Here is a 26,290-nt window from a genome sequence, read left to right as displayed (position 1 = left end):
CCTGTGGCCACAGTTTTTGAGGTACAGAGATAAAAAATACATAAAAACGTAGGGATTTTTGTTGGCTTTCAGATGGTGTGGGTTTTATTTGTGTGGGACGTACGGTTTGGGCTGCAGGCTCCTCCGAGCGAGGAGTGCGCCGATCAGTTTTCTAATTTTTCCCCATGTGTGTGTATGTGGAAAGCGAGAGCGATTTTTCGACGATTTTTCTCGTCGCATGCTTTTTTTCTAAAACGACTACGGACACAATTTTCGCAGTACGCGCGTGGGAACAACACTAAATTGTAGAAAACCCTCGGCTGACGCTCACAATGTGCTCGTTTTTTCGATAGGACTTGTAGTTTTTGATTTATGAGCATTTGTTCGGAGGGCAAATCCTAGGGTACAGGAGAAGTATATGTGCGGCGTGTAGTCGTGGCAACGGCCCTGACGAGCAGACTCGGCACAGGTGCACACAGAAAGTGGAGGGAAAAGGGTTCTGAGTGGATAACAGGATTTGCCAAAACATTAAAACCACCCCTTCCATTACTGTAGGGGGCCAGAACCTGACACTATGACCCCCCCACTCCAACCCCCCCACCTCCCCTCCCACTATAGCATTACAGACACAGACTGACAAAACATTAGGGACTCTCAGACTGTTACAATGGGGAGGCAGAACACTCCATGACCCCCCCCCCCCCTCTCTCTCTCTCCCTCTCCCTCCTTCCCTCTCTCTCTCCCTCCTCTGTTGGTGCTATCACTTTATTAGGTAAGTGAATTTCTAGAATTATTTATATGTTAAGTGTTTGTGCCCAACATAGCTGAACTGTTAATAGAAGTTAACTACTAGCCGCCCAATGTTTTAGCCTTAGGCTAGCCTTCCAGCATAGCTCATGTATATTAGCGAGCTAGCGGAGCTAGCCGCTAGCTAACCGCGGCGGACTCAACCGCGGAGTTAGCCTCGAGCTAACCGCGAGTTAGCCTCGACTTAACCGCGAGCTAACCGGGATTTAACCGCGAGCTAACCGGGACTTAACCGTGAGTTAGCCGTTGGAGTTAGCCGCGAGCTAACGCGGAGGCTAGTGGGGCTAGCCGCCGGCTAATTCGCCGCCTTGCTAGCGGGAGCTTATCACAGTCATCAAACCGGCACTGAAGTTAAAACATAATGTTGAAGTTTTACAATTTAAAGGGAAGATATTTTTAAATAAAACTGTGTCAAACTGAAAAATATATTATTCCACCACATAAAGTACAAAACGTTTATGGCTTGTAACGACATTAATGACATTTTATATATAATTGGAGTAATTTAATATAATATGATGTTTTTAATTAAATAAATAATGAGCTGTTGAACACTCATAAGAGTTATATTAATTATGTTACCTAACATTTTGTGGGTATTGTGAAGCTATCTAGTAGCTGTACTGTGTTGTTTGAAGTCTGGGGATCCTAGTGAGGACACCCCTCTTAAAGGTGGGGGTGTGACGATCCCTCCCACTCTCTTCCTTATTTGATGCTGGCTTTCAGGTGGAGCTGGGAGGGGTCTGCTGCCTGTACCTGCCCTTCAGTTTGTAGAAGGGCATAAAGGACGACCCTTCTCAGTGTCTCTCTCTCTCAGCCAGGCCTACTGCATCCTCATCATCCTGTTTGGTTTGTTGTACCCTGCATGACATCAAACTCACACCCATCCACTCAGTAGGAACCAGGCCTTTAGACCACGCACACTTGAAACTGGACGTCAGCATCATCGGCACAGTCAAAATTTCCGCAGGAATTTTCTAGTTATTCTTATTTATCTTCCGTAATTTTTCGGTTCGCTACTCCTCCCAGAGTTCTTAAGAAAAATAGACAAATTGTATATCCAGACGTGCGCCTTGATCGGGACAAGTGTGCTATGACTTTCCTAAGCGATTCTTCCAACGGGGCGAGAATAATCGGGCAAAAAGCGGGCGTTTAGGCCCATTGAAATGAATGGAGAAGCCCGAAAAAAGCGGCAACATTCCAAAATGTCAAGCTTCGCTTTGCCGAGCGATTACTCGGCCGTGCTTCGGAGTAGAAAAATGCTTGGAAGTTTGTACGAGGCACGGGAAGTGTAGCTTTTTTATTCTGAAAACGGCGTTTCGATACCTTTTACGGTTTGGTCAGGGTCGCAGTTTACGTTTTGGAGAAATTTTGGAAAAAACGTCAGAAATTATCGTTTATAATGGTTCTCTATGGGCACACTCTGGCGCTCACTCTAACTTCAGAGTTTCGTCGAAATTCAGAAAACAAAATGGTTCAATGTTACGGGGTGGCCACAGTTTTTGAGGTACAGAGATAAAAAATACGTAAAAACGTAGGGATTTTTGTTGGCTTTCAGATGGTGTGGGTTTTATTTGTGTGGGACGTACGGTTTGGGCTGCAGCCTCCTCCGAGCGAGGAGTGCGCCGACCAGTTTTCTAATTTTTCCCCATGTGTGTGTATGTGGAAAGCGAGAGCGGTTTTTCGGCGATTTTTCGTGTCGCATATTTTTTTTCTAAAACGACTACGGCCACAATTTTCGCAGTACGCGCGTGGGAACAACACTAAATTGTAGAGAACCCTCGGCTGACGCTCACAATGTGTTCGTTTTCCCGATAGGACTTGTAGTTTTTGATTTATGAGCATTTGTTCGGACCCCTAATCCTAGGGTCCAGTTTTTTTGGACCTCCTTCTCACTCAGTCAGAGGTGAGAGGCAGAAGGAGACTTCAGCAGCAGGTGGCCCTGGTAGCCATGACAACCGGACCCTAACGAGCTTACACACGCAGCAGAAGAGGAGCACATTCACACAGACACAGAGTGCCAAAACATTATGACCAATCCTGACGAGCAGACTCAGCACAGGTGCACACAGAAAGTGGAGGGAAAAGGGTTCTCAGTGGATAACAGGATCTGCCAAAACATTAAAACCCCTCAAACCATTACTGCAGTACTGTAGGGGGCCAGAACCTGACACTATGACCCCCCCCCCCCCCCCCACTCCAAACCCCCACCACTCCTCCCTCTATAGCAGACCTGGGCATGACACGGCCCTTTGGCTGACTCTGACCGGCCCGCGTAAAGCTTGTCATTTGTTTTCGACAGAACTTTTTTTTTTTTTTGCGTGGAGTTAGCATGCTAATGCCGTGTTAAACACACTGTTATTTGGCTATCGGACACTTTCAGTGTGTCTGTATGTTAGCGTGTATGTTAACAGACTGGTGTTTAGCTGCTGCAGTGATGTTGTCATTTATAGTAAGTTTTCTGTCTGCCGTGTGTGCTACCGTGGAACAGTAAGCTTTAGCCCGTTGTCTGCTAACTGGTCTGCTAACTGGTTACAAAGACATAGTGACGTTGCTAACCGGTATATCGTTACTTTGTGTCAGAATCTCCGTTAACATATTTTAGTATTATTGGTCCACCGTATGAACTTCAGAGCGCCGCGCTGCCGTACCGATACGCTGAGCGGTTGCCAAGGCAACTATGAGACTCTGACAAGTTTGTCAATAAAGGTGGGAGGAGGAGCTGATTGACGTTCCTGCTTGACGCACGCAAAATAAATGCGGGTCAGTTCTGATTCTGATACATCCAGAGGTGGACAGAGTACACACCTTCACTACTTGAGTAAAAGTACAGATACTCCTTGTCAAATATTACTCCAATACAAGTAAAAGTAGCTAAGTCAAAATATTACTTAAGTAAAGTACTAAAGTATGTGCTTAAAAAAATTATTCAGTAAAAGTATTTAAAAAGTATCTCAGGAAATACAGGAAAGGAAAGTAGCTTTATTGTCATTATACAATCCACTGATGCGATTCAGCTACAGATATGTTTATAGCTCAAAAATAAACAAATAAAGGCAAGAAGCCTCAGAACACAGACTCAGCTGCATTCATCAACAAATGCAATTTCTACATATTGTAGTTACATTTGAACACATCATGAAGTATATACCTAAACATTTATTGTAACATTCAGTTTTGTAACATTGATGGATAAACAACTTGTTGGCTAGTTTACTTACACTTATATCATGTATCACAGCCAAAAATGAGCCGGATAACCCACATACTCAAAAACTGTACTTAAGTACAGTACTCAAGTAAATTTACTTCGTTACTGTCCACCACTGGATACATCGAAAATATTATCTTGCGGGCCGCATACAATTATGGACCTTGAGTTTGACATGTGTGGTTTAGGATCGAATGAGTCGAATGAATGATCATTTATTTAATATACAGTAGTATTAGCCAATATAAATATTATATATGGTCATTTAAAAAACAAATCATACTAATAGATTAACAGTTAAATAACTAAATAAATTTTGTTTATATTTTAAAAGTTCATTGGTACAGATTTCATTAAAGATTTAATTAACTGCACTTTATAACTTAAATTGCCCCCTGGGGACAAATAAAGTTTTCTGAATCTCAATCTGAATCTGAATAATAGAATGTGTTCATTGTAAAGCATTTCAAGCTTTAAGTATGACTAATTGCTTTCTTGATCATCCCTTTACTAAAAACACCAGCACTAAATAAAACATACCAATGTTGCAGGCGCAGGTTTGAGTTCAGCCTATTGGCACGGCCCTCCAAGATATTTACGATTTCTCATGTGGCCCCTTGAGAAAAATAATTGCCCACCCCTGCTCTATAGCATTACAGACACAGACTGCCAAAACATTATGACCCCTCAACCCATTACAGGACTATAGTTGGGTGGCAGAATCTGACACTATGCCCCCCCCCCCCTCCATTTTAGCATTACAGTAATAGACTGCCAAAACATTATGACCCCCTAAACCCATTACAGGACTATAGTAGGGACCCAGAACCTGACACCATGACCCCCCCCCCACTCCAACCCCCCCACCTCCCCTCCCACTATAGCATTACAGACACAGACTGACAAAACATTAGGGACTCTCAGACCATTACAATGGGGAGGCAGAACACTCCATGAACCCCCCCCCCCCCCTTCCCTCCCTCTCTCCCTCCTTTCCTCTCTCCCTCCTTCCCTCCTTCCCTCTCTCTCTCCTTTCCTCTCTCCCTCCTTCCCTCTCTTCCTCCTTTCCTCTCTCCCTCCTTCCCTCTCTCTCTCTCCCTCCCTCTCTCTCTCCCTCTCTCCCTCCTTCCCTCTCTCTCTCTCCCTCCCTCTCTCTCTCTCCCTCTCTCCCTCCTTCCCTCTCTCTATCACTCCCTCCTTCACTCTCTCCCTTCCTCTCTCCCTGCTTCCCTCCCTCTCTCCTTTCCTCTCTCCCTCCTTCCCTCTCTTCCCCTCCCTCTCTCCCTCCTTTCCTCTCTCCCTCCTTCCCTCTCTTCCTCCTTTCCTCTCTCCCTCCTTCCCTCTTTCCCTCTCTCTCTCTCTCCCTCCCTCTCTCCCTCCCTCCTTCCCTCTCTCTCTCCCTCTCTCCTTCCCTCTCTCCATCCTTCACTCTCTCCCTTCCTCTCTCCCTGCTTCCCTCCCTCTCTACCTCTCCCTCTCTCCCTCTCCCTCCCTCCCTCTGTTGGTGCTAACACACAGCTGCTAGGCCTGCTAGCCATAGCTCCTCTCATTGAGTGAATGACAACTTGTCAGCCATTTTTCAGATTTCCTCCATTTTAAATACAAATTATATCTTTGCTGTAACTCCTGACAGAACATCTCTGACATATTTCCTTCACTTTATTAGGTAATTGAATTTCTAGAATTATTTATATGTTAAGTGTTTATGCCCAACATAGCTGAACTGTTAATAGAAGTTAACTACTAGCTGCCCAATGTTTTAGCCTTAGGCTAGCCTTCCAGCATAGCTCATATATGTTAGCGAGCTAGCGGGCCTAGCCGCGGCGGCTAACCGCGAGCTAACCCGCGGTTATAGCCGCGGCGGCTAACCGTGAGCTAACCCGCAGCTATTTCGACGGACTAAACCACGAAGCTAACCCGCGGATCTAGCTGCAGAGCCAGGGTTTTTAGAAGGGCATAAAGGACGGCCCTTCTCAGTGTCTCTCTCTCTTTCTCTCAGCCAGGCCTTTAGACCACGCACACTTGAAACTGGACGTCAGCATCATCGGCACAGTCAAAATTTCCGCAGGAATTTTCTAGTTATCTGTGCCGATGCACTAGCTCCCATTGCAGGCAATGGGAGCTAGTGCATGCACAGGCAGGCAGCCTGCCTGTGCATGGCACATATATTACTATTGCTCAGGCTTATTATTCTTATATTTCTTCCGTAGTTTTTCGGTTCGCTTCTCCTCCCAGAGTTCTTAAAAAAAATAAACAAATTGTATATCCAGACGTGCGCTTTAATCGGGACAAGTGTGCTATGACTTTTCTAAGCGATTCTTCCAACGGGGCGAGAATAATCGGGCAAAAAGCGGGCGTTTCGGCCCATTGAAATGAATGGAGAAGCCCGAAAAAAGCGGCAACATTCCGAAATCTCCTGCTTCGCTTTGCCGAGCGATTACTCGGCCGTGCTTCGGAGTAGGAAAATGCTTGGAAGTTTGTACGAGGCACGGGAAGTGTAGCTGTTTAGTCCTGAAAACGGCGTTTCGATACCTTTTACGGTTTGGTCAGGGTCGCAGTTTACGTTTTGGAGAAATTTTGGAAAAAACGTCAGAAATGATCGTTTATAATGGATCTCTATGGCCCACTCTAACCGTCACTCTAACTTCAGATTTTCTTCCAAATTCTAAAAAAAAAAGTTTCTCTCTGATCCTGTGGCCACAGTATTTGAGGTACAGAGATAAAAAATACATAAAAACGTAGGGATTTTTGTTGGCTTTCAGATGGTGTGGGTTTTATTTGTGTGGGACGTACGGTTTGGGCTGCAGGCTCCTCCAAGCGAGGAGTGCGCCGATCAGTTTTCGAATTTTTCCCCATGTGTGTGTATGTGAAAAGCGAGAACGATTTTTCGACGATTTTTCTCGTCGCATGCTTTTTTTCTAAAACGACTACGGACACAATTTTCGCAGTACGCGCGTGGGAACAACACTAAATTGTAGAAAACCCTCGGCTGACGCTCACAATGTGCTTGTTCTTTCGATAGGACTTGTAGTTTTTGAGAAATAAGCATTTGTTCGGAGGGCAAATCCTAGGGTACAGGAGAAGTATATGTGCGGCGTGTAGTCGTGGCAACGGCCCCTGACGAGCAGGCTCAGCACAGGTGCACACAGAAAGTGGAGGGAAAAGGGTTCTCAGTGGATAACAGGATCTGCCAAAACATTAGAACCCCTCAAACCATTACTGCAGTACTGTAGGGGGCCAGAACCTGACACTATGACCCCCCCCCACTCCAACCTCCCACCTCCCCTCCCACTATAGCATTACAGACACAGACTGACAAAACATTAGGGACTCTCAGACCATTACAATGGGGAGGCAGAACACTCCATGACCCCCCCCCCCCCCTCCTCTGTTGGTGGTATCACTTTATTAGGTAAGTGAATTTCTAGAATTATTTATATGTTAAGTGTTTGTGCCCAACATAGCTGAACTGTTAATAGAAGTTAACTACTAGCAGCCCAATGTTTTAGCCTTAGGCTAGCCTTCCAGCATAGCTCATGTATGTTAGCGAGCTAGCGGAGCTAGCCGCTAGCTAACCGCGGCGGACTCAACCGCGGAGTTAGCCTCCAGCTAACGGCGAGCTAGCCTCGAGTTAACCGAAAGCTAACCGGGTATTAACCGCGAGCTAACCGGGATTTAACCGCGGACCCGCGGGACTTAACCGCGAGTTAGCCGCGGGAGTTAACAGTGAGCTAACGCGGAGGCTAGTGGGGTTAGCCGCCGGCTAATTCGCCGCGTTGCTAGTCATCAAACCAGCGCTGAAGTTAAAACATAATGTTGAAGTTTTACAATTTAAAGGGAAGATATTTTTAAATAAAACTGTGTCAAACTGAAAAATATATTATTCCACCACATAAAGTAGGAAACATTTATGGCTTGTAACAACATTAATGACAGTATATATATAATTGGAGTAATTTAATATAATATGATGTTTTTAATTAAATAAACTCTTCCTCCCTCCTCTCTCTCCCTTCCTCCCTCCCTCCTCTCCCTCCTTTCTCTCCCCCCTCCTCTCCCTCCTCTGTCTCCCTTCCCCCCTCCCTCCTCTCCCTGCTCTCCCCCCTCCCTCCCCTCTCTCCCCCTCCCTCCCTCCTCTTTCTCCCTTCCTCCCTCCCTCCCTCCTCTCTCTCCTTCCTCCCTCCCTCCCTCCTCTCTACCCCTCCCTCCCCCCTCTCCCTCCTCTCTATCCCTCCCTCTTCCTCTCCCTCCCTCCTCTCTCTCCCTTCCTCCCTCCCTCCCTCCTCTCTACCCCTCCCTCCTCTCTCTCCCTTCCTCCCTCCCCCCTCTTCCTCTCCCTCCCTCCCCTCTCTCCCCCTCCCTCCTCTCTCTCCCTTCCTCCCCTTCTCCCTCCCTCCTCTCTATCCCTCCCTCCCTCCTCTCTCCCCCTCCCCCCCTCTTTTCCCCCCCTCCAACATGCATGACATCAAACTCACACCCATCCAGTCATTTTGAGCCTAGCAGCCAGGCCTTTAGACCACGCACACTTGAAACTGGACGTCAGCATCATCGGCACAGTCAAAATTTCCGCAGGAATTTTCTAGTTATTCTTATATTTCTTCCGTAATTTTTCGGTTCGCTACTCCTCCCAGAGTTCTTAACAAAAATAGACAAATTGTATATCCAGACGTGCGCCTTAATCGGGACAAGTGTGCTATGACTTTTCTAAGCGATTCTTCCAACGGGGCGAGAATAATCGGCCAAAAAACGGGCGTTTTGGCCCATTGAAATGAATGGAGAAGCCCGAAAAAAGCGGCAACATTCCGAAATGTCTAGCTTCGCTTTGCCGAGCGATTACTCAGCCGTGCTTCGGAGTAGAAAAATGATTGGAAGTTTGTACGAGGCACGGGAAGTGTAGCTTTTTAGTCCTGAAAACGGCGTTTCGATACCTTTTACGGTTTGGTCAGGGTCGCAGTTTACGTTTTGGAGAAATTTTGGAAAAATCTGAAAAAATTATCGTTTATAATGGATCTCTATGGCCACACTCTAACCGTCACTCTAACTTCAGAGTTTCGTCGAAATTCTAAAAAAAAAAGTTTCTCTCTGACCCTGTGGCCACAGTTTTTGAGGTACAGAGATAAAAACTACGTAAAAACGTAGGGATTTTTGTTGGCTTTCAGATGGTGTGGGTTTTATTTGTGTGGGACGTACGGTTTGGGCTGCAGGCTCCTCCGAGCGAGGAGTGCGCCGATCAGTTTTCTAATTTTTCCCCATGTGTGTGTATGTGGAAAGCGAGAGCGATTTTTCGACGATTTTTCTCGTCGCATGCTTTTTTTCTAAAACGACTACGGACACAATTTTCGCAGTAGGCGCGTGGGAACAACACTAAATTGTAGAAAACCCTCGGCTGACGCTCACAATGTGCTCGTTTTTTCGATAGGACTTGTAGTTTTTGAGAAATAAGCATTTGTTCGGAGGGCAAATCCTAGGGTACAGGAGAAGTATATGTGCGGCGTGTAGTCGTGGCAACGGCCCCTGACGAGCAGACACAGCACAGGTGCACACAGAAGGCTGAGGGAGACAGAGTGAGACGATCTGCCAAAACATTACAACCGCCCCTTCCACTACCGTAGGGGGCCAGAACCTGACACTATGACCCCCCCACTCCAACCCCCCCCACCTCCACTCCCACTATAGCATTACAGACACAGACTGACAAAACATTAGGGACTCTCAGACCATTACAATGGGGAGGCAGAACACTCCATGACCCCCCCCCCCCCCCCCTCTCCCTCCCTCTCTCCCTCCTTCGCTCTCTCTCTCCCTAGCCCTCCTTCGCTCTCTCTCTCTCTCCCTCTCTCCCTCCATCCCTCTCTCTCTCCCTCTCTTCCTCCCTCCTTCCTCTGTTGGTGCTCTCACACAGCTGCTATGCCTGGTAGCCATTACATTACATTCATTACAGTAGGGAGGCAGAACACCCCATGACCCCCCCTTCTCCCCCCCCTCCCTCCCTCCCTCTTCTGTTGGTGCTATCACTTTATTAGGTAAGTAAATTTGTAGAATTATTTATATGTTAAGTGTTTGGGCCCAACATAGCTGAACTGTTAATAGAAGTTAACTACTAGCCGCCCAATGTTTTAGCCTTAGGCTAGCCTTCCAGCATAGCTCATGTATGTTAGCGAGCTATCGGAGCTAGCCGCTAGCTAACCGCCGCGGACTCAACCGCGGCGGTTAGCCTCGAGCTAACTGCGAGCTAGCCTCGAGTTAACCGCGAGCTAACCGGGATTTAACCGCGGACCCGCGGGACTTAACCGCGAGTTAGCCGCGGGAGTTAGCCGTGAGCTAACGCGGAGGCTAGTGGGGCTAGCCTCCGGCTAATTCGCCGCGTTGCTCGCGGGAGCTTATCACAGTCATCAAACCGGCACTGAAATTAACACATGATGTTGAAGTTTTACAATTTAAAGGGAAGATATTTTTTAAATAAAACTGTGTCAAACTGAAAAATATTATTCCACCACATAAAGTACAAAACGTTTATGGCTTGTAACAACATTAATGACATTTTATATATAATTGAAGTAATTTAATATTATATGATGTTTTTAATTAAATAAATAATGAGCTGTTGAACACTCATAAGAGTTATATTAAGTATGTTACCTAACATTTTGTGGGTATTTGATGCTGGCTTTTAGGTGGAGCTGGGAGGGGTCTGCTGCATGTACCTGCCCTTGTGGACTCGGTTTGTAGAAGGGCATAAAGGACGACCCTTCTCAGTGTCTCTCTCTCTCAGCCAGGCCTACTGCATCCTCATCATCCTGTTTGGTTTGTTGTACCCTCCATGACATCAAACTCACACCCATCCAGTCATTTTGAGCCTAGCAGCCAGGCCTTTAGACCACACACACTTGAAACTGGACGTCAGCATCATCGGCACAGTCAAAATTTCCGCAGGAATTTTCTAGTTTAGTTTATAGCTTCAAAACATTAAAACAATGGTCGCTTCCACTGCATCTGTTTGCTCCCGTCTTTTAAGGTCACTCAGTTTATACAATATTAGCTTTAGCCCTTGTAGCATGTAAAAACATGGTTGTTACTGCCATGCATTTCAGTCTGAGTGAGAAACAGAGTGAAATCTAGAGCCACAGCTACCAGCCTGTAAAATAGTTGCAGACCTAGCTGTTACTGTCAATGTTCCAGGTTGAGTCAACGTTTGGAGATAATTCCCTGACTGTTACTGCTGAGCATCTCAGTTAGTGTATGGTCCAGCCTACTACGCCTACTAGAGCCACTAGATGGTGCTATAGCTTGTCTTCTTACATGAGAAGCTCGTCCCCAGATAGTGGGCCACCATTGGTTTGTTAACTAGTGTCCAAGCTACACTACAAGGTTGAAACACAACACCAGAACCAACCACTGTTGTATTATACAACTGAATCTCAGCGTCACTTTCAGACACAACAATGGAGAATCCCTGTGTTGAGAAATGTATTTCTTCATTAGCTCAGAGCCTAAAGCCTGGCTACTCTGACTTTATCAGCAGCCTTTAAACAGGTTCATGGTTTTCACCCGGACATAGAAATGATCCTTCCCACATCTGTGACAACCTTCAGTCTGCTCTTTCTGAACCTGACACTGTTGACACCTTGCTAGCCAAAGAGGCTCATTTAAGAACACAGGTATAAGACAGAAGAAGAAACTCTGACATTCTGACTGTGAGATTCAAGTCTGGCTGCGTGTTATTTCAGATAAAATACACCTGGACAGTTATCTCTTTTAGAGACATTAAAACACACCCTGTTGTATGACAGACTGACTGGTGGTTAGTTACAGAACATTCTGCAGAATCTGGTACCTGGTTCATCAGGTGGAAGGGCTCAACAACTTACCTCTGACTTTGTTTAAATTCATCAATAATGTCCTTTGACCGGTCGCTCTCAAAGGACACACAGCTGGGTTCAGGTCCAGGTTCATTCCTGTGAACAATGATGAGAGTCATGGACAGTTTAGACTCAGACATTTACTCCTCTGTGTTAATGTGATGCCAGTTTAACACGTTTCTGTCCTGTATGAATTAACATCCTGGTCACTCATGAACAAAGGTGGTCTTCCTACATGATACAGGAGTGAAGTGAATGCTGTCAGAGGAGTGTAGAGGCTGCAGGAGTTAAATATGCACCAGATCTATCAAACGGTGTCTTTAAAAGTTCTGATGGCTCACTTGTTGCTGCCAACACTGAACAAGGACAAAGAAAGCTCAGTGACAGCCATTAATGATGGAGACCCTTAGCAAAAAGAAGTTTATTCAAGTGTACTACAAGTATACTTATTTTATACTAAAATTGAGGTAGTATACTTGAAGTTTACTTTTTATATACTATATTTCATATACTTAAGAATAGTATAGAGAAGTATACTTGGCTTATACTGAAAAGTATAAAGAAAAGTCCAAGACTAAGTATATATATACTAAGACTTACACTTATACTTTAAGACTAAAGCTTATACTTGTACTTTGGTATACTTTTTACTTCTTTCTGCCACAAAGTACTAATACTTAGTATATCGTCCCTTCGCAAAAAGAAGTTTATTCAGGTGTACTACAAGTATACTTATTTCATACTAAAATTGAGGTAGTACTGTATACTAGTAGTTTACTTTTCATATACTATATTTCATATACTTAAGAATAGTATAGTGAAGTATACTTAGCTTATACTGAAAAGTATAAAGAAAAGTCTAAGACTAAGTATATATATACTAAGACTTACACTTATACTTTAAGACTAAAGCTTATACTTGTACTTTGGTATACTACTACTACTTAGTATATCTTAGTCCAAGTACAGAATAAGATCAAGTCATTGACTTGTGCATATATTTAATTTAGCAGAATAAAAATGTTTTTTCACTACATAATTTGTTTTGAGGTATTACCCCTGTTAGAAACTTACATGTTCAAGATCATATAGTTCTGAACTTTAAAAGTTTACAGTAAATGGTATGTGTGTTCACTAGCATTATCTTTATATACCTTAAAAACATACACAACAACAGAAACATTGACTTGACTTTATTGATCAAGTTCTAGTCCCTTTCATAAGAGTTTGACAATGGTGTTATGTACACAGCATCATCTATTTCAACAAGAACACATTTAGTTTTAATCATGTCAGGCCACACAGCATTAACAGTTTCGTTTTGTTTTATTCTCATATATAAAGTACTTTGTAGGAGCCAAATACACTGTTATGGGGAAGCAGGGTGAAATTGTATTTGTTGTGGGTACAGTAGGGGGCGCTGTGGTAGTTTCGACACAAAGGTAGAAAGGTAATGGGAAATCAGGGGCCGTCAGGTGTTGTGTGACCCCGGAAGGGCAAACGGTTTTTTGACCGCTAAGACACAAGGGTTTGAATATTTAGGTATGGAGGATGTATGGAATAACTTTTTGTATCACACCGAAAATAAAACGCCGACTGAAGGATCAGTCAAGGGACGCGTGTGGACTCATTCCTTGAACGCTTAGCGCGTCAGATAGGTCGCTCCGGGGCCAAACCCTCAGTAGCTTATAGTAGATGAAGCTCCTTTAACATTAGTCAAAAAACCTCCGCAACGATTGGACTTTGTTTGTGAAACCTTCGGCACGTTCGGCACAGACCGGAGGTGTCACAGGAGGAGGGCTACCAGGTGTTGGATCTCTGCGTGCTGGATGTTGCAGTTTCATCGACACAGGAGCGACGGTGCTAAAGCTAAAACTGCTAACAAGCGTCGGATCAGCTGATCACCGCTCGGCGCCCAACGCGTAAGGTATGTGTAGCGCTACACGGTAATGGCCATTCAAATCGTGTGCACACGTAAGTCCAATGCATTGGTTACCGACTTGAACAGAACACAGACTTTGCGTTGACTGATTACATTGCGAACTATTCACGGACTGGCTGACTGGTTGCCATGGAGACGCAGGACGCTGTGTCGGACATTACCGGAACTGATGTGCGAAATGCTAGTAAACCGGGCAGTGTGACTAGTGGGATGGGAACTCAAACTACAAAACGAGTGATTAAACTCACTGCTAAAGCACTTGCCGAGAAATTGGACAGGCTGCAGAATGCTAGGAAGGCAAAGCTAAACAAAGCAGCCACAATAAGGAAAACGATCCAAAGTTACATGTTAAAAGGTGAAAAAATACAGGTTCAAAATGCTCTTGGGGAATTGATTGATGTGTGTGAAGAGGTAAAATGCTTGCATGAATCTTTGTTGTGTCTATTACCATCTGATGAAGCAGAAAAACATGAAATATGGTTTAAAGCAAAGATGCTGTTTAATGATGAGTGTGTCAAAGAGGTAAAGGTGTGGGTCTCTGGCAATGAAGGTTGTGTAAATGATCGTGAAAATGTTGAGTATGACATAAATCCCAATGACAGTATTTCCAATATTGGGAGCAAACGTTCAGCCAAGAGTGTTAACAGTGGTAGGTCCAGTACCACATCCTCTGCACGAGTTAAAGCTGAGGCAGAGAGAGCTGCAATTGTTGCTCGTGCTGCAATTTTAAAGGAACAGCATGCTTTGGAGGAGCAGGAGCAACAGTTGAGGAGGAGAAGGGAATAACTTCATGTGGAGGCTGAATTAGCTGCATCTGCTGCTAAGCTGGAAGTGCTACAGGCTTTAAGTCGCAAAGGCTCTCGTGCAGCCTCAAATGGCATGAGTTCCTATTTTGAAAAGGAAAAAGGAAAACGTGAATCAATCCATGTCTTAAATCCTATGGCAAATGAATACAAACCTGAAGCATGGAAGTCAACACAACAACCACATGATTTAACAACATGGACTCTGCCGTCAGACAAACCACCACCAAAAGCTGTGCAACGAAAGGAATCTGAACAACAGTTTGAAATGGGCTCGAAACATGAATACATCTCCAAGGAACTAGAACAAGGAAACATAGTAAAAGGAACATCACAGTATTTACCCCGACAGACATCAAATACACAGTTAAAGGAGGAGGAAGCCCATTCTACAAGTCAACAGATAAAACTTCAAAGTCTGCCTCTTGACCTACTAACCATCATGCAAAGGCAAAATGAGATCACTGCTGCCCTGGTACAGCAGCAACGCTCGCTGACACTACCATCACGAGAAATTCCTATATTTGATGGAGATCCTCTCAAATATGGAGCGTTCATCAAAGCTTTTGAGCAAGGAGTGGAGGAAAAGGCCGGAAAGGCTGATTGCTTATACTATTTGGAGCAATTCACACGGGGACAACCAAGAGAGCTAGTGCGCAGCTGCCAACACATGGGCTATGAGCGTGGCTACGCTCTAGCAAAGTCACTCATTCAAAAACATTTTGGAAATCCATACAAAGTAGCGGCAGCTTACATGGAAAAGGCTTTGGCTTGGCAGGCAATGAAAACTGAACAGTTGAAAGAGCTCGAGGCTTTCTCCCTATTCTTGCGAGGATGCTGCAATGCAATGGAGGAACTGCAATATCTGGAAGAACTGGACATGCCTGTGAATATGAGAGCCATTGTCACAAAATTGCCATATAAAATGAGAGAACAATGGAGGACTGCAGCACATGACATCATGGAAAATGCATGCCGCAGAGCTCGGTTTGGAGACTTAGTCATGTTTATAGAGCGACGTGTCAGAATACTTTCTGACCCCCTATTTGGTGACATACAGGACCCATTACCTGTTGGTGCTGGGATAAGAGCAAGCACCAGGTTTAAATCTCAGACCGTCTTTAAATCACAACCAAGGGACAGAGTAAGGGGAAGTGTTGTTGCCACCACAGTGACATCTATGGATCCATCAAAGGGAGGCGAACAGACACCAGATCCTGGAAAGCTGGAACGTGGATGTTTGTGTTGTGCTCGTAATCACTCATTGGAGGAATGCAAACAGTTCCAAGGAAAAAAGCACAAGGAAAAACTACAGTGTCTACGGGAAGGGGGAGTTTGCTTTGGATGTTTGTGTGTTGGACACATGAGCCGAGACTGTGAGAAGCGCTCGACATGTAAAGTTTGTAGACAAGCTCATCCCACCGTGCTTCACATCAAAAGGCAAACATCTCAGGAGGAAGCATCTAAGGATGTGCCTATGCTACTAAAAACATGTGGACATACAGGGGCCGGTAAGGATCGGTGTGCACTCTCCATACTTCCTGTACAGGTGAAATATGCAAAAGGAAACCGCATCATAAAAACCTATGCCTTTTTGGATCCTGGAAGCAGTGGCACATTCTGTACAGAAAGTCTCATGTGTAAGCTGAACGTTACAGGGAGAAGAACCAATTTCCTGTTGCGCACAATGACACAGAAAACAGTCAGAACAGCCTACTCATTAACTGGGTTGGAGGTAGCAGGTTTGGACAGCATTAACTTTCACAGTCTACCAGAAGTCATCACACAGAAGGAAATGCCAGTAACTGGGAACGACATGGCGACACCTGGGGACCTGGCAAAGTGGCCATACCTCTCCAAAGTTCACATCCCATCTATAAGGGCGGATGTAGACCTTTTGATTGGGACCAACGCTCCCAAGTTACTGGAACCATGGGAGGTTATAAACTGCGAGAGAGATGGTCCATACGCCGTTAGGACAGTATTGGGATGGGTCGTTAATGGTCCACTGAATGGAACCAGTGGTACTATGGAGGAAGACCTGCTCTCAACCACGGTGAACAGGATATCTGTGTGCAGACTGGAGGAAATGCTGACCAAGCAATATAACCATGACTTCAGTGAAAGGAGTAGAGAGGAAAGGGGAATGTCAAGAGAGGACCACCGGTTTATGCAAATAATGGAACAGTCAGCAGTACTTCAGGAGGGGAAGTATTGTCTGAAATTGCCCTTTAAGAAGACGGAGGTCTGTCTGCCCAATAATTTGGCAGTGGCAAAGCAAAGGATCCAGGGCCTGAAGAAGAGGTTCCTTAATGACAAGGGCTTGCACCAGGAGTACACAGAGTACATGAGCGGGCTCATCAGTAAAACCTATGCAGAGAAAGTACCTCAGAAACTGCTGCACTGTAAAAAAGGGAAGGTGTGGTATATTCCTCATCATGGTGTTTATCATCCGAGGAAGGGATCTCTCAGAGTGGTATTTGATTGTGGAGCCACGTTTCAAGGTACATCATTGAATAGTGAACTCCTGCAGGGACCCAACCTCACCAGTTCACTGCTGGGTGTTCTGAGCCGTTTCAGACAGGAACCTGTGGCCTTTATGGGTGACATCGTGGCCATGTTTCATCAGGTGAAGGTTGCCGAAGAGGACAGGGATTTTCTGCGCTTTCTCTGGTGGCCAGATGGGGATGTCACAAGGGATCTGGCGGAGTACAGGATGACGGTTCACCTGTTTGGTGCAGTGTCATCTCCCAGTTGTGCAAGCTATGCACTGAGGAAAACTGCTGATGACAACCATTCTGAGTTCTCAGCTAAAGTGTTGAAAGCCATCAAGCAGAATTTCTACGTGGATGACTGTTTGAAGAGCTCGGCCACTGAGGGAGAAGCTATCCAGACGGTAAGGGATCTTATCGCTCTGTGCAGGAAAGGCGGCTTCACTTTGGAGAAGTGGATCAGCAACAGTCGAATCCTTTTGCAGACCATCACTGAGGATCAAAGGGCCAAAGACCTAAGGGAGCTGGATCTGGACCGAGATGAACTTCCTATGGAAAGAGCTCTGGGCCTACAGTGGTGTGTGGAGACAGACTCTTTCAGGTTTACGTTGGAAGAAAAGCAACGGCCATTCACCAGGCGTGGGATGTTGTCTATTAACAGCTCAGTGTATGATCCCTTTGGGTTCCTGGCACCAGTCACTTTGCCTGCTAAAATGATGCAACAAGAGCTCTGTAGGAGAAGTTGTGGATGGGATGACCCTTTACCACAGGACATCATGCATCAGTGGAAAAGGTGGCTGGAGGATTTGGATCTGCTGGCGGTATTCAATGTGAGCAGGTGCATTAAACCAGTAGACTTTGGTGAACTTAGACATGCCCAGCTACATCACTTTGCCGATGCCAGCGAGGGTGGCTATGGAACCGTAACATACCTTCGGATGTTAAATCCACAAGGTCACATCCATGTCTCCTTCCTGCTTGGCAAAGCTAGAGTAACTCCAATGAAGGCTGTTACCATTCCCCGGCTTGAGTTGACAGCGGCCGTCCTTGCTGTCAGGGTGGACTCGATGTTGAGGGCAGAGTTAAAATTGCCGTTGAAGGAATCAGTATTTTGGACTGACAGCACTTCAGTGTTGAAGTATCTTAACAACGAAGACAAGCGCTTTCATACATTTGTGGCCAATAGGATTTCCACCATCAGGGAAAATTCTGAACCTTCACAGTGGAGACATGTTGGTTCAAAGGACAATCCAGCTGACGATGCTTCAAGAGGAATGAGGGTTGCTGACTTTCTGAAGAACAGCAGGTGGCTGGAGGGGCCAACATTTCTCTGGAAATATGAGGAGGAATGGCCCAAAACTGTGTTGGAAGTGTCTCTGGATGTGGATGACCAAGAAGTCAAAAGGCAGGTAACAACAAACGTCGTCATTGTGAATGATGTGTCTACTCCTACAGACCGTCTCATTGCCTACTTTTCTGATTGGAGGAGGCTGAAGACAGCAGTTGCCTGGTACCTCAGGTTAAAGACCATGTTGTTGGAGCAGAGTGGCTGTAGAAGACATTTGGATGCTTCTGTGGTTAACCAGGAAACCAGCCAGGGCAAGAAGCAATGTGTGGCACCCAAGAGTCATATTTTGACACTAGATGACCTGTTGAAAGCAGAGGTTGCTATCATTCGCTACTGCCAGGCACAAAGATACAGTGAAGAGATTTCTGCTTTCTCATCTGGAAGGACAACTGTGAGTCGGCAGAGTCCCCTATACAGGCTGGACCCAATCTTTAGCGATGGGCTTTTGAGAGTTGGGGGTAGATTGAGCAGAGGAGCAATGCCAGAGGAAGCCAAGCATCCACTCATTCTCTCCAAAGACCAGCATATTGCCATGCTCATTCTCAAACATGTTCATCAGAATCTGGGCCATGGAGGACGAGCTCACACACTATCCTCAGTGAGGAAGAAGTTTTGGATCACAAATGGCAATTCAGCAATTAGGAAGGTCATAGTTGACTGTGGATTTTGCAGACGCTATAATGGAAGAGCAGTAGAACAAAAGATGGCAGACCTTCCAAAGGTGAGAATCCTTCCTGATCTACCACCGTTTACCAACACCGGAGTAGATTATTTTGGACCAATCGAGGTGAAGAAAGGAAGATCAACCTGTAAGCGTTATGGAGCTATATTCACCTGTATGGCGAGCAGGGCCATCCATCTGGAGGTAGCAAACTCATTGGACACAGACGCATGCATTAATGCTTTGCAGCGCTTTGTCAGCAGGAGAGGACAAGTGGCACACCTGTGGTCGGATAATGGTACCAACTTCATTGGAGCAGAAAGAGAGCTAAAAGAGGCTTTAGCTGCATTGAACCAGGACCGGATTCAAGGAGTTCTGTCGCAGGTTGGGATCCGTTGGAGTTTTAATCCACCAACAGGTTCACATCATGGCGGTGTGTGGGAGCGGATGATTCGCCTGGTAAGGAGAGTTCTCAGTTCTGTCCTACGTCAGCAGACATTGGATGATGATGGGCTTCATACAGTGTTCTGCGAAGTGGAGGCCATTGTGAATGATCGACCAATCACTAAGCTTTCAGACGATCCAAATGACTTGGAGCCACTAACACCAAACCACCTTCTTCTGTTAAAGGGAAAACCAGCTCTGCCACCTGGACTATTTGAGCCTCACGATCAATATGTGAGAAGACGATGGAGACAGGTACAATATCTTGCCGATCTTTTCTGGAAGAGATGGGTGCGAGAGTATCTGCCCTTGCTCCAAGAAAGGCAAAAATGGAACCAAAAGAAAAGGAGTCTGATTGTTGGAGATATCGTGGTAATCATGGATGCTTCAGCTCCTCGCGGATCCTGGCCACTTGGTCGGGTACTGGAAGTTTTCCCTGACAAACATGGACTGGTGCGTTCTGTGAAATTGCAGACTAAATCAAATATCATAGAACGGCCAGTGACCAAACTCACTTTGCTACATGAAGTATAACTCTGTTGTTCAGGGTGAATTATGTATTATAGTTGGGCTCCTTTGTTGTATTTTTGTTTAAATTGTTATGTTAGTTAACATTAACAATTAGGGGCCGGTGTGTAGGAGCCAAATACACTGTTATGGGGAAGCAGGGTGAAATTGTATTTGTTGTGGGTACAGTAGGGGGCGCTGTGGTAGTTTCGACACAAAGGTAGAAAGGTAATGGGAAATCAGGGGCCGTCAGGTGTTGTGTGACCCCGGAAGGGCAAACGGTTTTTTGACCGCTAAGACACAAGGGTTTGAATATTTAGGTATGGAGGATGTATGGAATAACTTTTTGTATCGCACCGAAAATAAAACGCCAACTGAAGGATCAGTCAAGGGACGCGTGTGGACTCAATCCTTGAACGCTTAGCGCGTCAGATAGGTCGTTCCGGGGCCAAACCCTCAGTAGCTTATAGTAAATGAAGCTCCTTTAACATACTTTGTACTGTGAATCTTTACATACAGGCCTGTCTGATTCATGATATCTTTCAAGCATACAGCACTGTTGTATCTCTTCTTTAGTCTGAAATGTCCACATCCAGTTTACTTGTGGTAGGGTTCTCAGTGTGGACTTCATCATCATCTTCTTCACTGCTGGAAGTGTTACTCCAGTGTTCTTCTGTGTTGATTAGGTTATCGTTATTATCATTCTACATGTGAACCAAGGAAAGAGAATGAAAAAATGTAGTTCATAAAACGATGACTGAAATTGTGCAGGTGGTTTACTGTAGCTTTTGCCTTGTGCTGACAATGTTGTCATTCGTCTACACTTGGGTTGGACTAGAGGATAGGTCAAAATGTACCACAATTAAGATAAATTGTCTGTTAGATGGTATGAATGCACTCAACTATTACAGCAAACCTCTAACTACATGTACAGTAAACTACATGTGTGCACTGTTGACACTTTTTGAGGGTGTCACTGGAAGCCCTCTGATGAGTATTATATAAATCAGATTCTTAAAATTCAATCAAGCAGGATAAGAAAGTTACCAAGATACATGGGGCAATGTATCCTGGCAACAGAATATGTCCTGACATATTTCAAGATTGGATGTCTGTAATAACTTGGACAAACTGTGTCATTGTGTATTTACCTGTTGAAAGGCAGTATCCAAAAGCCTAAGAGTGGAGGAGCTCCTACTGTTGAATCATCTCTAATTTCTCTGTGGGAAACAATATATGTATTCAAAACTAGGATACAAATTGATGAATTCAATCAATGTTGCTCAACTAAATGTATTACAAATTAATGCAACTAGTAATTTATATAGTCCCCAAATAAACTAAAATAAAACATTACATTTCAGTCTGACATTTTCAACTGATGATGATTTTTCTTACATATCAAACCAGTTCAACATAAATATGCAACTGGAAACGGTCATTTAATATAAAATTAGTCACATGATAATGTGTGGAAAGTAATGGAATGGAATATTCTACCAACTCTGTAGAACATAAAGCTCTGCTGCACTGTAAGCAGCAAGCTAGCTGCTGATCTTAGACATCATGATCATTATCTGTTACTTACTTTTACTTCCCATCTGTACTTGGTAGTCCTTGGAATCTCTGCTGTGTAATCCTCCAAATGTATTTTATAAGGTCTACGACGTTTCGCGATGTTAGCTCTAATGAGCTAATTCAGAAGCTTCTCCAGCTCTCGCTGTCACAGGGTCGCGCTTTGCACTTCCGGTCCATGTTCCCGCCTCCCTACCTGGCAGCCAATGGGAGCCTAGTTTCAAACTGGCGTCCACCGCTGCAGGTAACGATCTTGTTCTCCAAAGAAAAACCAACGGTCCCGTTCTCAACAAGGAAAGAAGGAGAAAACGACATGGAGGCGAAGTGGGACATTAAAGGCAGAGAAAAGTCAGATAGTCCAGCCTTTTCCCAGCAAAGGTTTTAATGTTTGGTGGTAAGTTGTTGCATTATATTTCTTCCCAGTTACCTTGATAGCATTGATTTAATCTGTTACTTTGTCATAGCCCAGTTGTTTGCACGTGACGTCACCGCCGGCATGCTGCCCATTGTTTTCCATCAGTTACCACTCTGTCATATTCAGTCTAGCTCAGGGATGAGCAACTGGCGGCCCGGGGACACACACGGCCCGCGACCTCACTCGAAGTGGCCTTTAGATTAATTTTTGATAATTATAAAAATGTGTCCTCTGCGGCACTGAATCAGCTGTAATGACACAGTTAGCCACTAGATGGCCTCTAATGCAGACGCCGCCTCATACACGCTTCCACCGGGATTTCTCTACCAGTGAAGAAGAGACGTTGAGCCGTAAGAGCGGAGGAGAGAGAAAACTTGATCGAGAAAATAGTGTGTGTGTTTCAGGTGAAATGGGAAGAAGATTATCTGTTCACAGAATTTAAAAGCAAACCTATGTACTTAGTCTGCTTAGAGACGTTAATCTGCCTTGAAAGATTTCAATTTAAGTCGCCACTACAACACGTTGCACAAAGATAAATACGAGAAGTATACTGAAGCTGCAAGGTCTGCTATCATAGCAGACCTTAAATCAAAAGTACACAAACAACAGCGACTTTTTACCAGTGGCCACTGCTGGTAGTGGTGAGGTAGAGTGGGTATACAGGGAAAATGTTCAACTCTTTCTTAGTGTAAAAATTCACAAATAAGTTCTTGCAATTAATGTTTGTCTAATGTTCTGCAGGTTTCTGACATCCTTGAAGAGGATGGTGATTTTTATGTTTTATTTTCATGAGCCCTTTGCACTAAAAAAAATAACTTAGTGGTTATTTTTGTTTGCCTCAGTAAACATATATATATATATATATGTATATGTGTGTATATATATATATATATATATATATATATACATATATGCATTCCCTCTATAGAGTTTTTTTTTCCTGATTGCATTTAAGTTCAGAAATGTACCTGATAAACCGTCCTTCATGCCTCTTTAACAATTGTGTTCATTGTGGATGGTGAATAAAAATAACACTGAAGTAATGTTTTGTGTTTTTTCCCTCACAGTCCATGTCCAGGCCAAGTTCCCTGACACCACCATGCAAGATGTGAGACCAATCAGAAGAAAGAAATGCAACAATATAAGCTATGCCAAGCAAGTAGCTGAAAAGAAGTCATAAAAGTAACGTTTTTGTTTCTGTCAAGGTGTTTATTATGTTTGGTTCCAAAGACGTGCACTTTTCTTTTACCTTTTTCTTTTGACAAGGAAGGACTTCAGTTCTCAGTTGCAGACACTGTTTTGTTTACATTTTTAATTTTTCAGCAAAGAAGGACTTGATTTCATAGAAGCTCTTTGTTTTTGAAATGCACATCTTTAAGCAGGTATTTGTAAATACACTGTATGTTATAAAGTGTTCTATAAATATATCAAACTTGTTCTCAACATTCTGTCTTGTGATTTTGTAAATACAATGCAGTCTAGTGCACACACAGTATGGGTTAACTTTAAGAATACTTAGAGAATACTAGAAGAAGTATATTTCAAGTATATAAATAGTATGTTACAAGTGATATGCTAAGCAAACTTACAAGTATACTTGTAGTATAATGACAGGTAAACTAGTAAAATACCAAAAAATTGTGTTTTTCAGTTTCAGTAATTCTAAGTTCATACTTACCCTTAGCAAAAACTAGTATACTTGAAGTTCATTTTATTAAGTATGCTTGAGTATAAGTATACGTATAGAAAGTATACTACAGACCATGTACTTGTAGTGTACTAGAAAGTATACTAATTTAATACTTCTTCGGACTAAATTGGAACATTTTTAAGTTTATAAAAGTATACTTTATACTTTTTAAGGTCATTTTAAGTTTACAAAAGTACACAACAAGTACACTCATCTATATACTACTAGTGTACTAGGTATATACTTCTAATCCACATTTTAGTTTATAAAAGTATACTTTAAGTATACCATAAGTACACTCTTCAATATACTACTAGTGTACTAGGTATATACTTCTAGTCTACGTTTTAGTTTATAAAAGTATACTTCAAGTATACTTTAAATGTTCCAATTTAGCCAGACGAAGTATTAAATTAGTATACTTTCTAGTATACCATAAGTACACTCATCTATATACTGCTAGTGTACTGGTAGTATACTTCTAGTCTACATTTTAGTTTATAAAAGTATACTTTAAGTTTACTTATAAAAGTATACTTTAAGTATACTTTTATATACTTAAAACGTTCCAATTTAGCCGGAAGAAGTATTAAATTAGTATACTTTCTGATACACTACAAGTACATGGTCTGTAGTATACTTACTATACTTATACTTATACTCAAGTATACTTAATAAAATAAACTTCAAGTATACTACTTTTTCCTAAGGGGAGTCATGTTTTCAAGAGGAAACTAAGAAAGAACGTGACTGAAGAAGTCGACACTGTGTCTCCTGAAACCAGCAGCAGCTGCAGCATCACTAAGGAACTACTGGCTTTGACTGTCTGCTGATGGTGATTCATCTCTGAGTCACATGGACCTGAACAACCAAAGAACCAACAACACTAGTGTGCAGAGCTGGTCTCTCTACAACAGGACAGACATCTACTGATCAGCCACTCATCAGTCTGCAAGAAGACAAGTAGAACCAAGAGACGGGACATTTACTGACACTTTACCTCTTTGGACCAGAACCACGTCCTCCTTTAAACTCAATATAAAACTCCTTCGACTGGTCACTCTTCAAGGACACACAGCTGGGTTCAGGTCCAGGTCCAGGTCCCTCCAGTCTGTCTTCACTCTGGTCCATGCTGCTGAATTCACACTTTCTACTTTCACCTGCAGAGGAAACACTAATCATTCATGTGAACATCAACTGAAATCATTTCTGCTGTAAAAAGATCAGCTGCTCCTCCACTGATTGGCTCTTATTCATCAGCTGCTGTACATCTACTATCAGTCCACTAGATGGAGCCATGGAGGACACACATGATGCGTTCACTGACACTGAGTCTGACTGGAAGCTACTGTTAGCTGGGAGGCTAAAAGTACTTAGTTACTTTCAGCTTTACGTTACATTCTACAGTCAAATATCTCCCTGTGAAATGTGGAGCAGTCAAAGTAGAAAGCAGCACAACATGGAAATATTCACTTCAAGCAGATTCTCTTCAACATTAAGTAGTGGAGTAAAAGTACTTAGTTACTTTCAGCTTTACGTTACAAGAGCAGATCAAACTTCTAGAGACAGTTTCAAAATAAAAGCCAGACTGTGTCCTCGATGAAAAGATGAAGGAAAGAAAATCACCTTCAATCATATTTATGCACCGAGTGACACAAACGGGCCGTGATCACTCAGAGACACAAAATGGCGGATGAGTTTCATCCAGACTCTTACCTTTCAGCTGTGACTGAGTTTAACGTGAACTATGGAGCGGCAGATTTCTGCTGGAACTGAGCTGCTGACAGCTGATGAAGAAAACACCACAAACTGCTTCATTACCTTCAGATGGAGAAAATGATCTGAGACACGACCCTGGTGGAAGTGAAAGTAAAAATCTGATCAGGAAACACAGAGAGGAGGAGGAGGAGGAGGAGTCAAGGTAAATAAGTGATCAGCTGTTTAAAGGAACATCAGTGAGTAAAACACATCAAACACTGAAGTGGAGCCAGGTAAACACAATGGATCAGATTTTTATTCACCATTCATCCTTTGAATCAGTAACAGTTTGCTGTCATGGTGGCATCGACCTCTGGGTGTTTAGTTCCTGTCAACTATCTCTGAATAGTCTTTAAATGCTTTGACTCCAAGTCCCCACGCTGGTGGAAAACTACAGAGGCAGTGACCTGTATCTGCCAGGAGGTGGCAGCAGAGACACACTAAAGAACCTGCTGGGGGGCGGGGCTCTACAGCTAGTGCTAGTAGCCAATCAGCTCTGAGGACACCAGCAGCTCAACTCACACTGGAGGTTCAGAAACATTCAGGGCCGGGTTCGATTCCAGCTGAGAGCTCAGTCCTCCAATCTAAATAACGTCCAGTTCATTAGGTACACTAGTGAAGCAGTTCTAATCTAAATAACGTTGATTGTTCCCACTAGTGTACCTAATGAAGTGGCCAGGGGCTGTATGACCTCGTCCCTCGTAGCCCAGACACACCAACAGATATTAGTCACATGTGGAGGAACCAGAACCAGAGTTTAATTTAATGAACTTGTTAAATTAATTTATATTTATTTAAA

At 43.8% G+C, this 26,290-nt stretch overlaps 1 protein-coding gene across 4 annotated transcripts in view; it reads right to left on the bottom strand.

Moving 5' to 3' along the window:
* The window catches only part of LOC311500675 (protein NLRC3-like), a 37,888-nt gene extending 12,374 nt beyond the window's left edge, over positions 1-25,514 (bottom strand). For all 4 annotated transcript variants that reach the window (XR_014699492.1, XM_084562221.1, XM_084562222.1 and 1 more), the window contains exons 1-3: positions 25,450-25,514; positions 24,734-24,893; positions 11,866-11,952 (exon numbers count right to left, since the gene is read on the bottom strand). Coding sequence is in view for 3 of the 4 variants with exons in the window: in XM_084562221.1 (XP_084418347.1) it covers positions 11,866-11,952; positions 24,734-24,864 (218 nt within the window). In the remaining variant the exon portion in view is untranslated. The remainder of the gene's footprint in view (positions 1-11,865; positions 11,953-24,733; positions 24,894-25,449) is intronic.
* Between the last annotated feature and the right edge of the window lie 776 nt (positions 25,515-26,290).

This window comes from Chelon labrosus, assembly GCF_963514085.1.
Source record: "Chelon labrosus genome assembly, chromosome: 15".
In the NCBI taxonomy this organism is placed as follows: domain Eukaryota; kingdom Metazoa; phylum Chordata; class Actinopteri; order Mugiliformes; family Mugilidae; genus Chelon; species Chelon labrosus.
The sequence above is the reverse complement of the archived record's forward strand: the minus strand, read 5'-3'. Positions and strand labels throughout refer to the sequence as shown.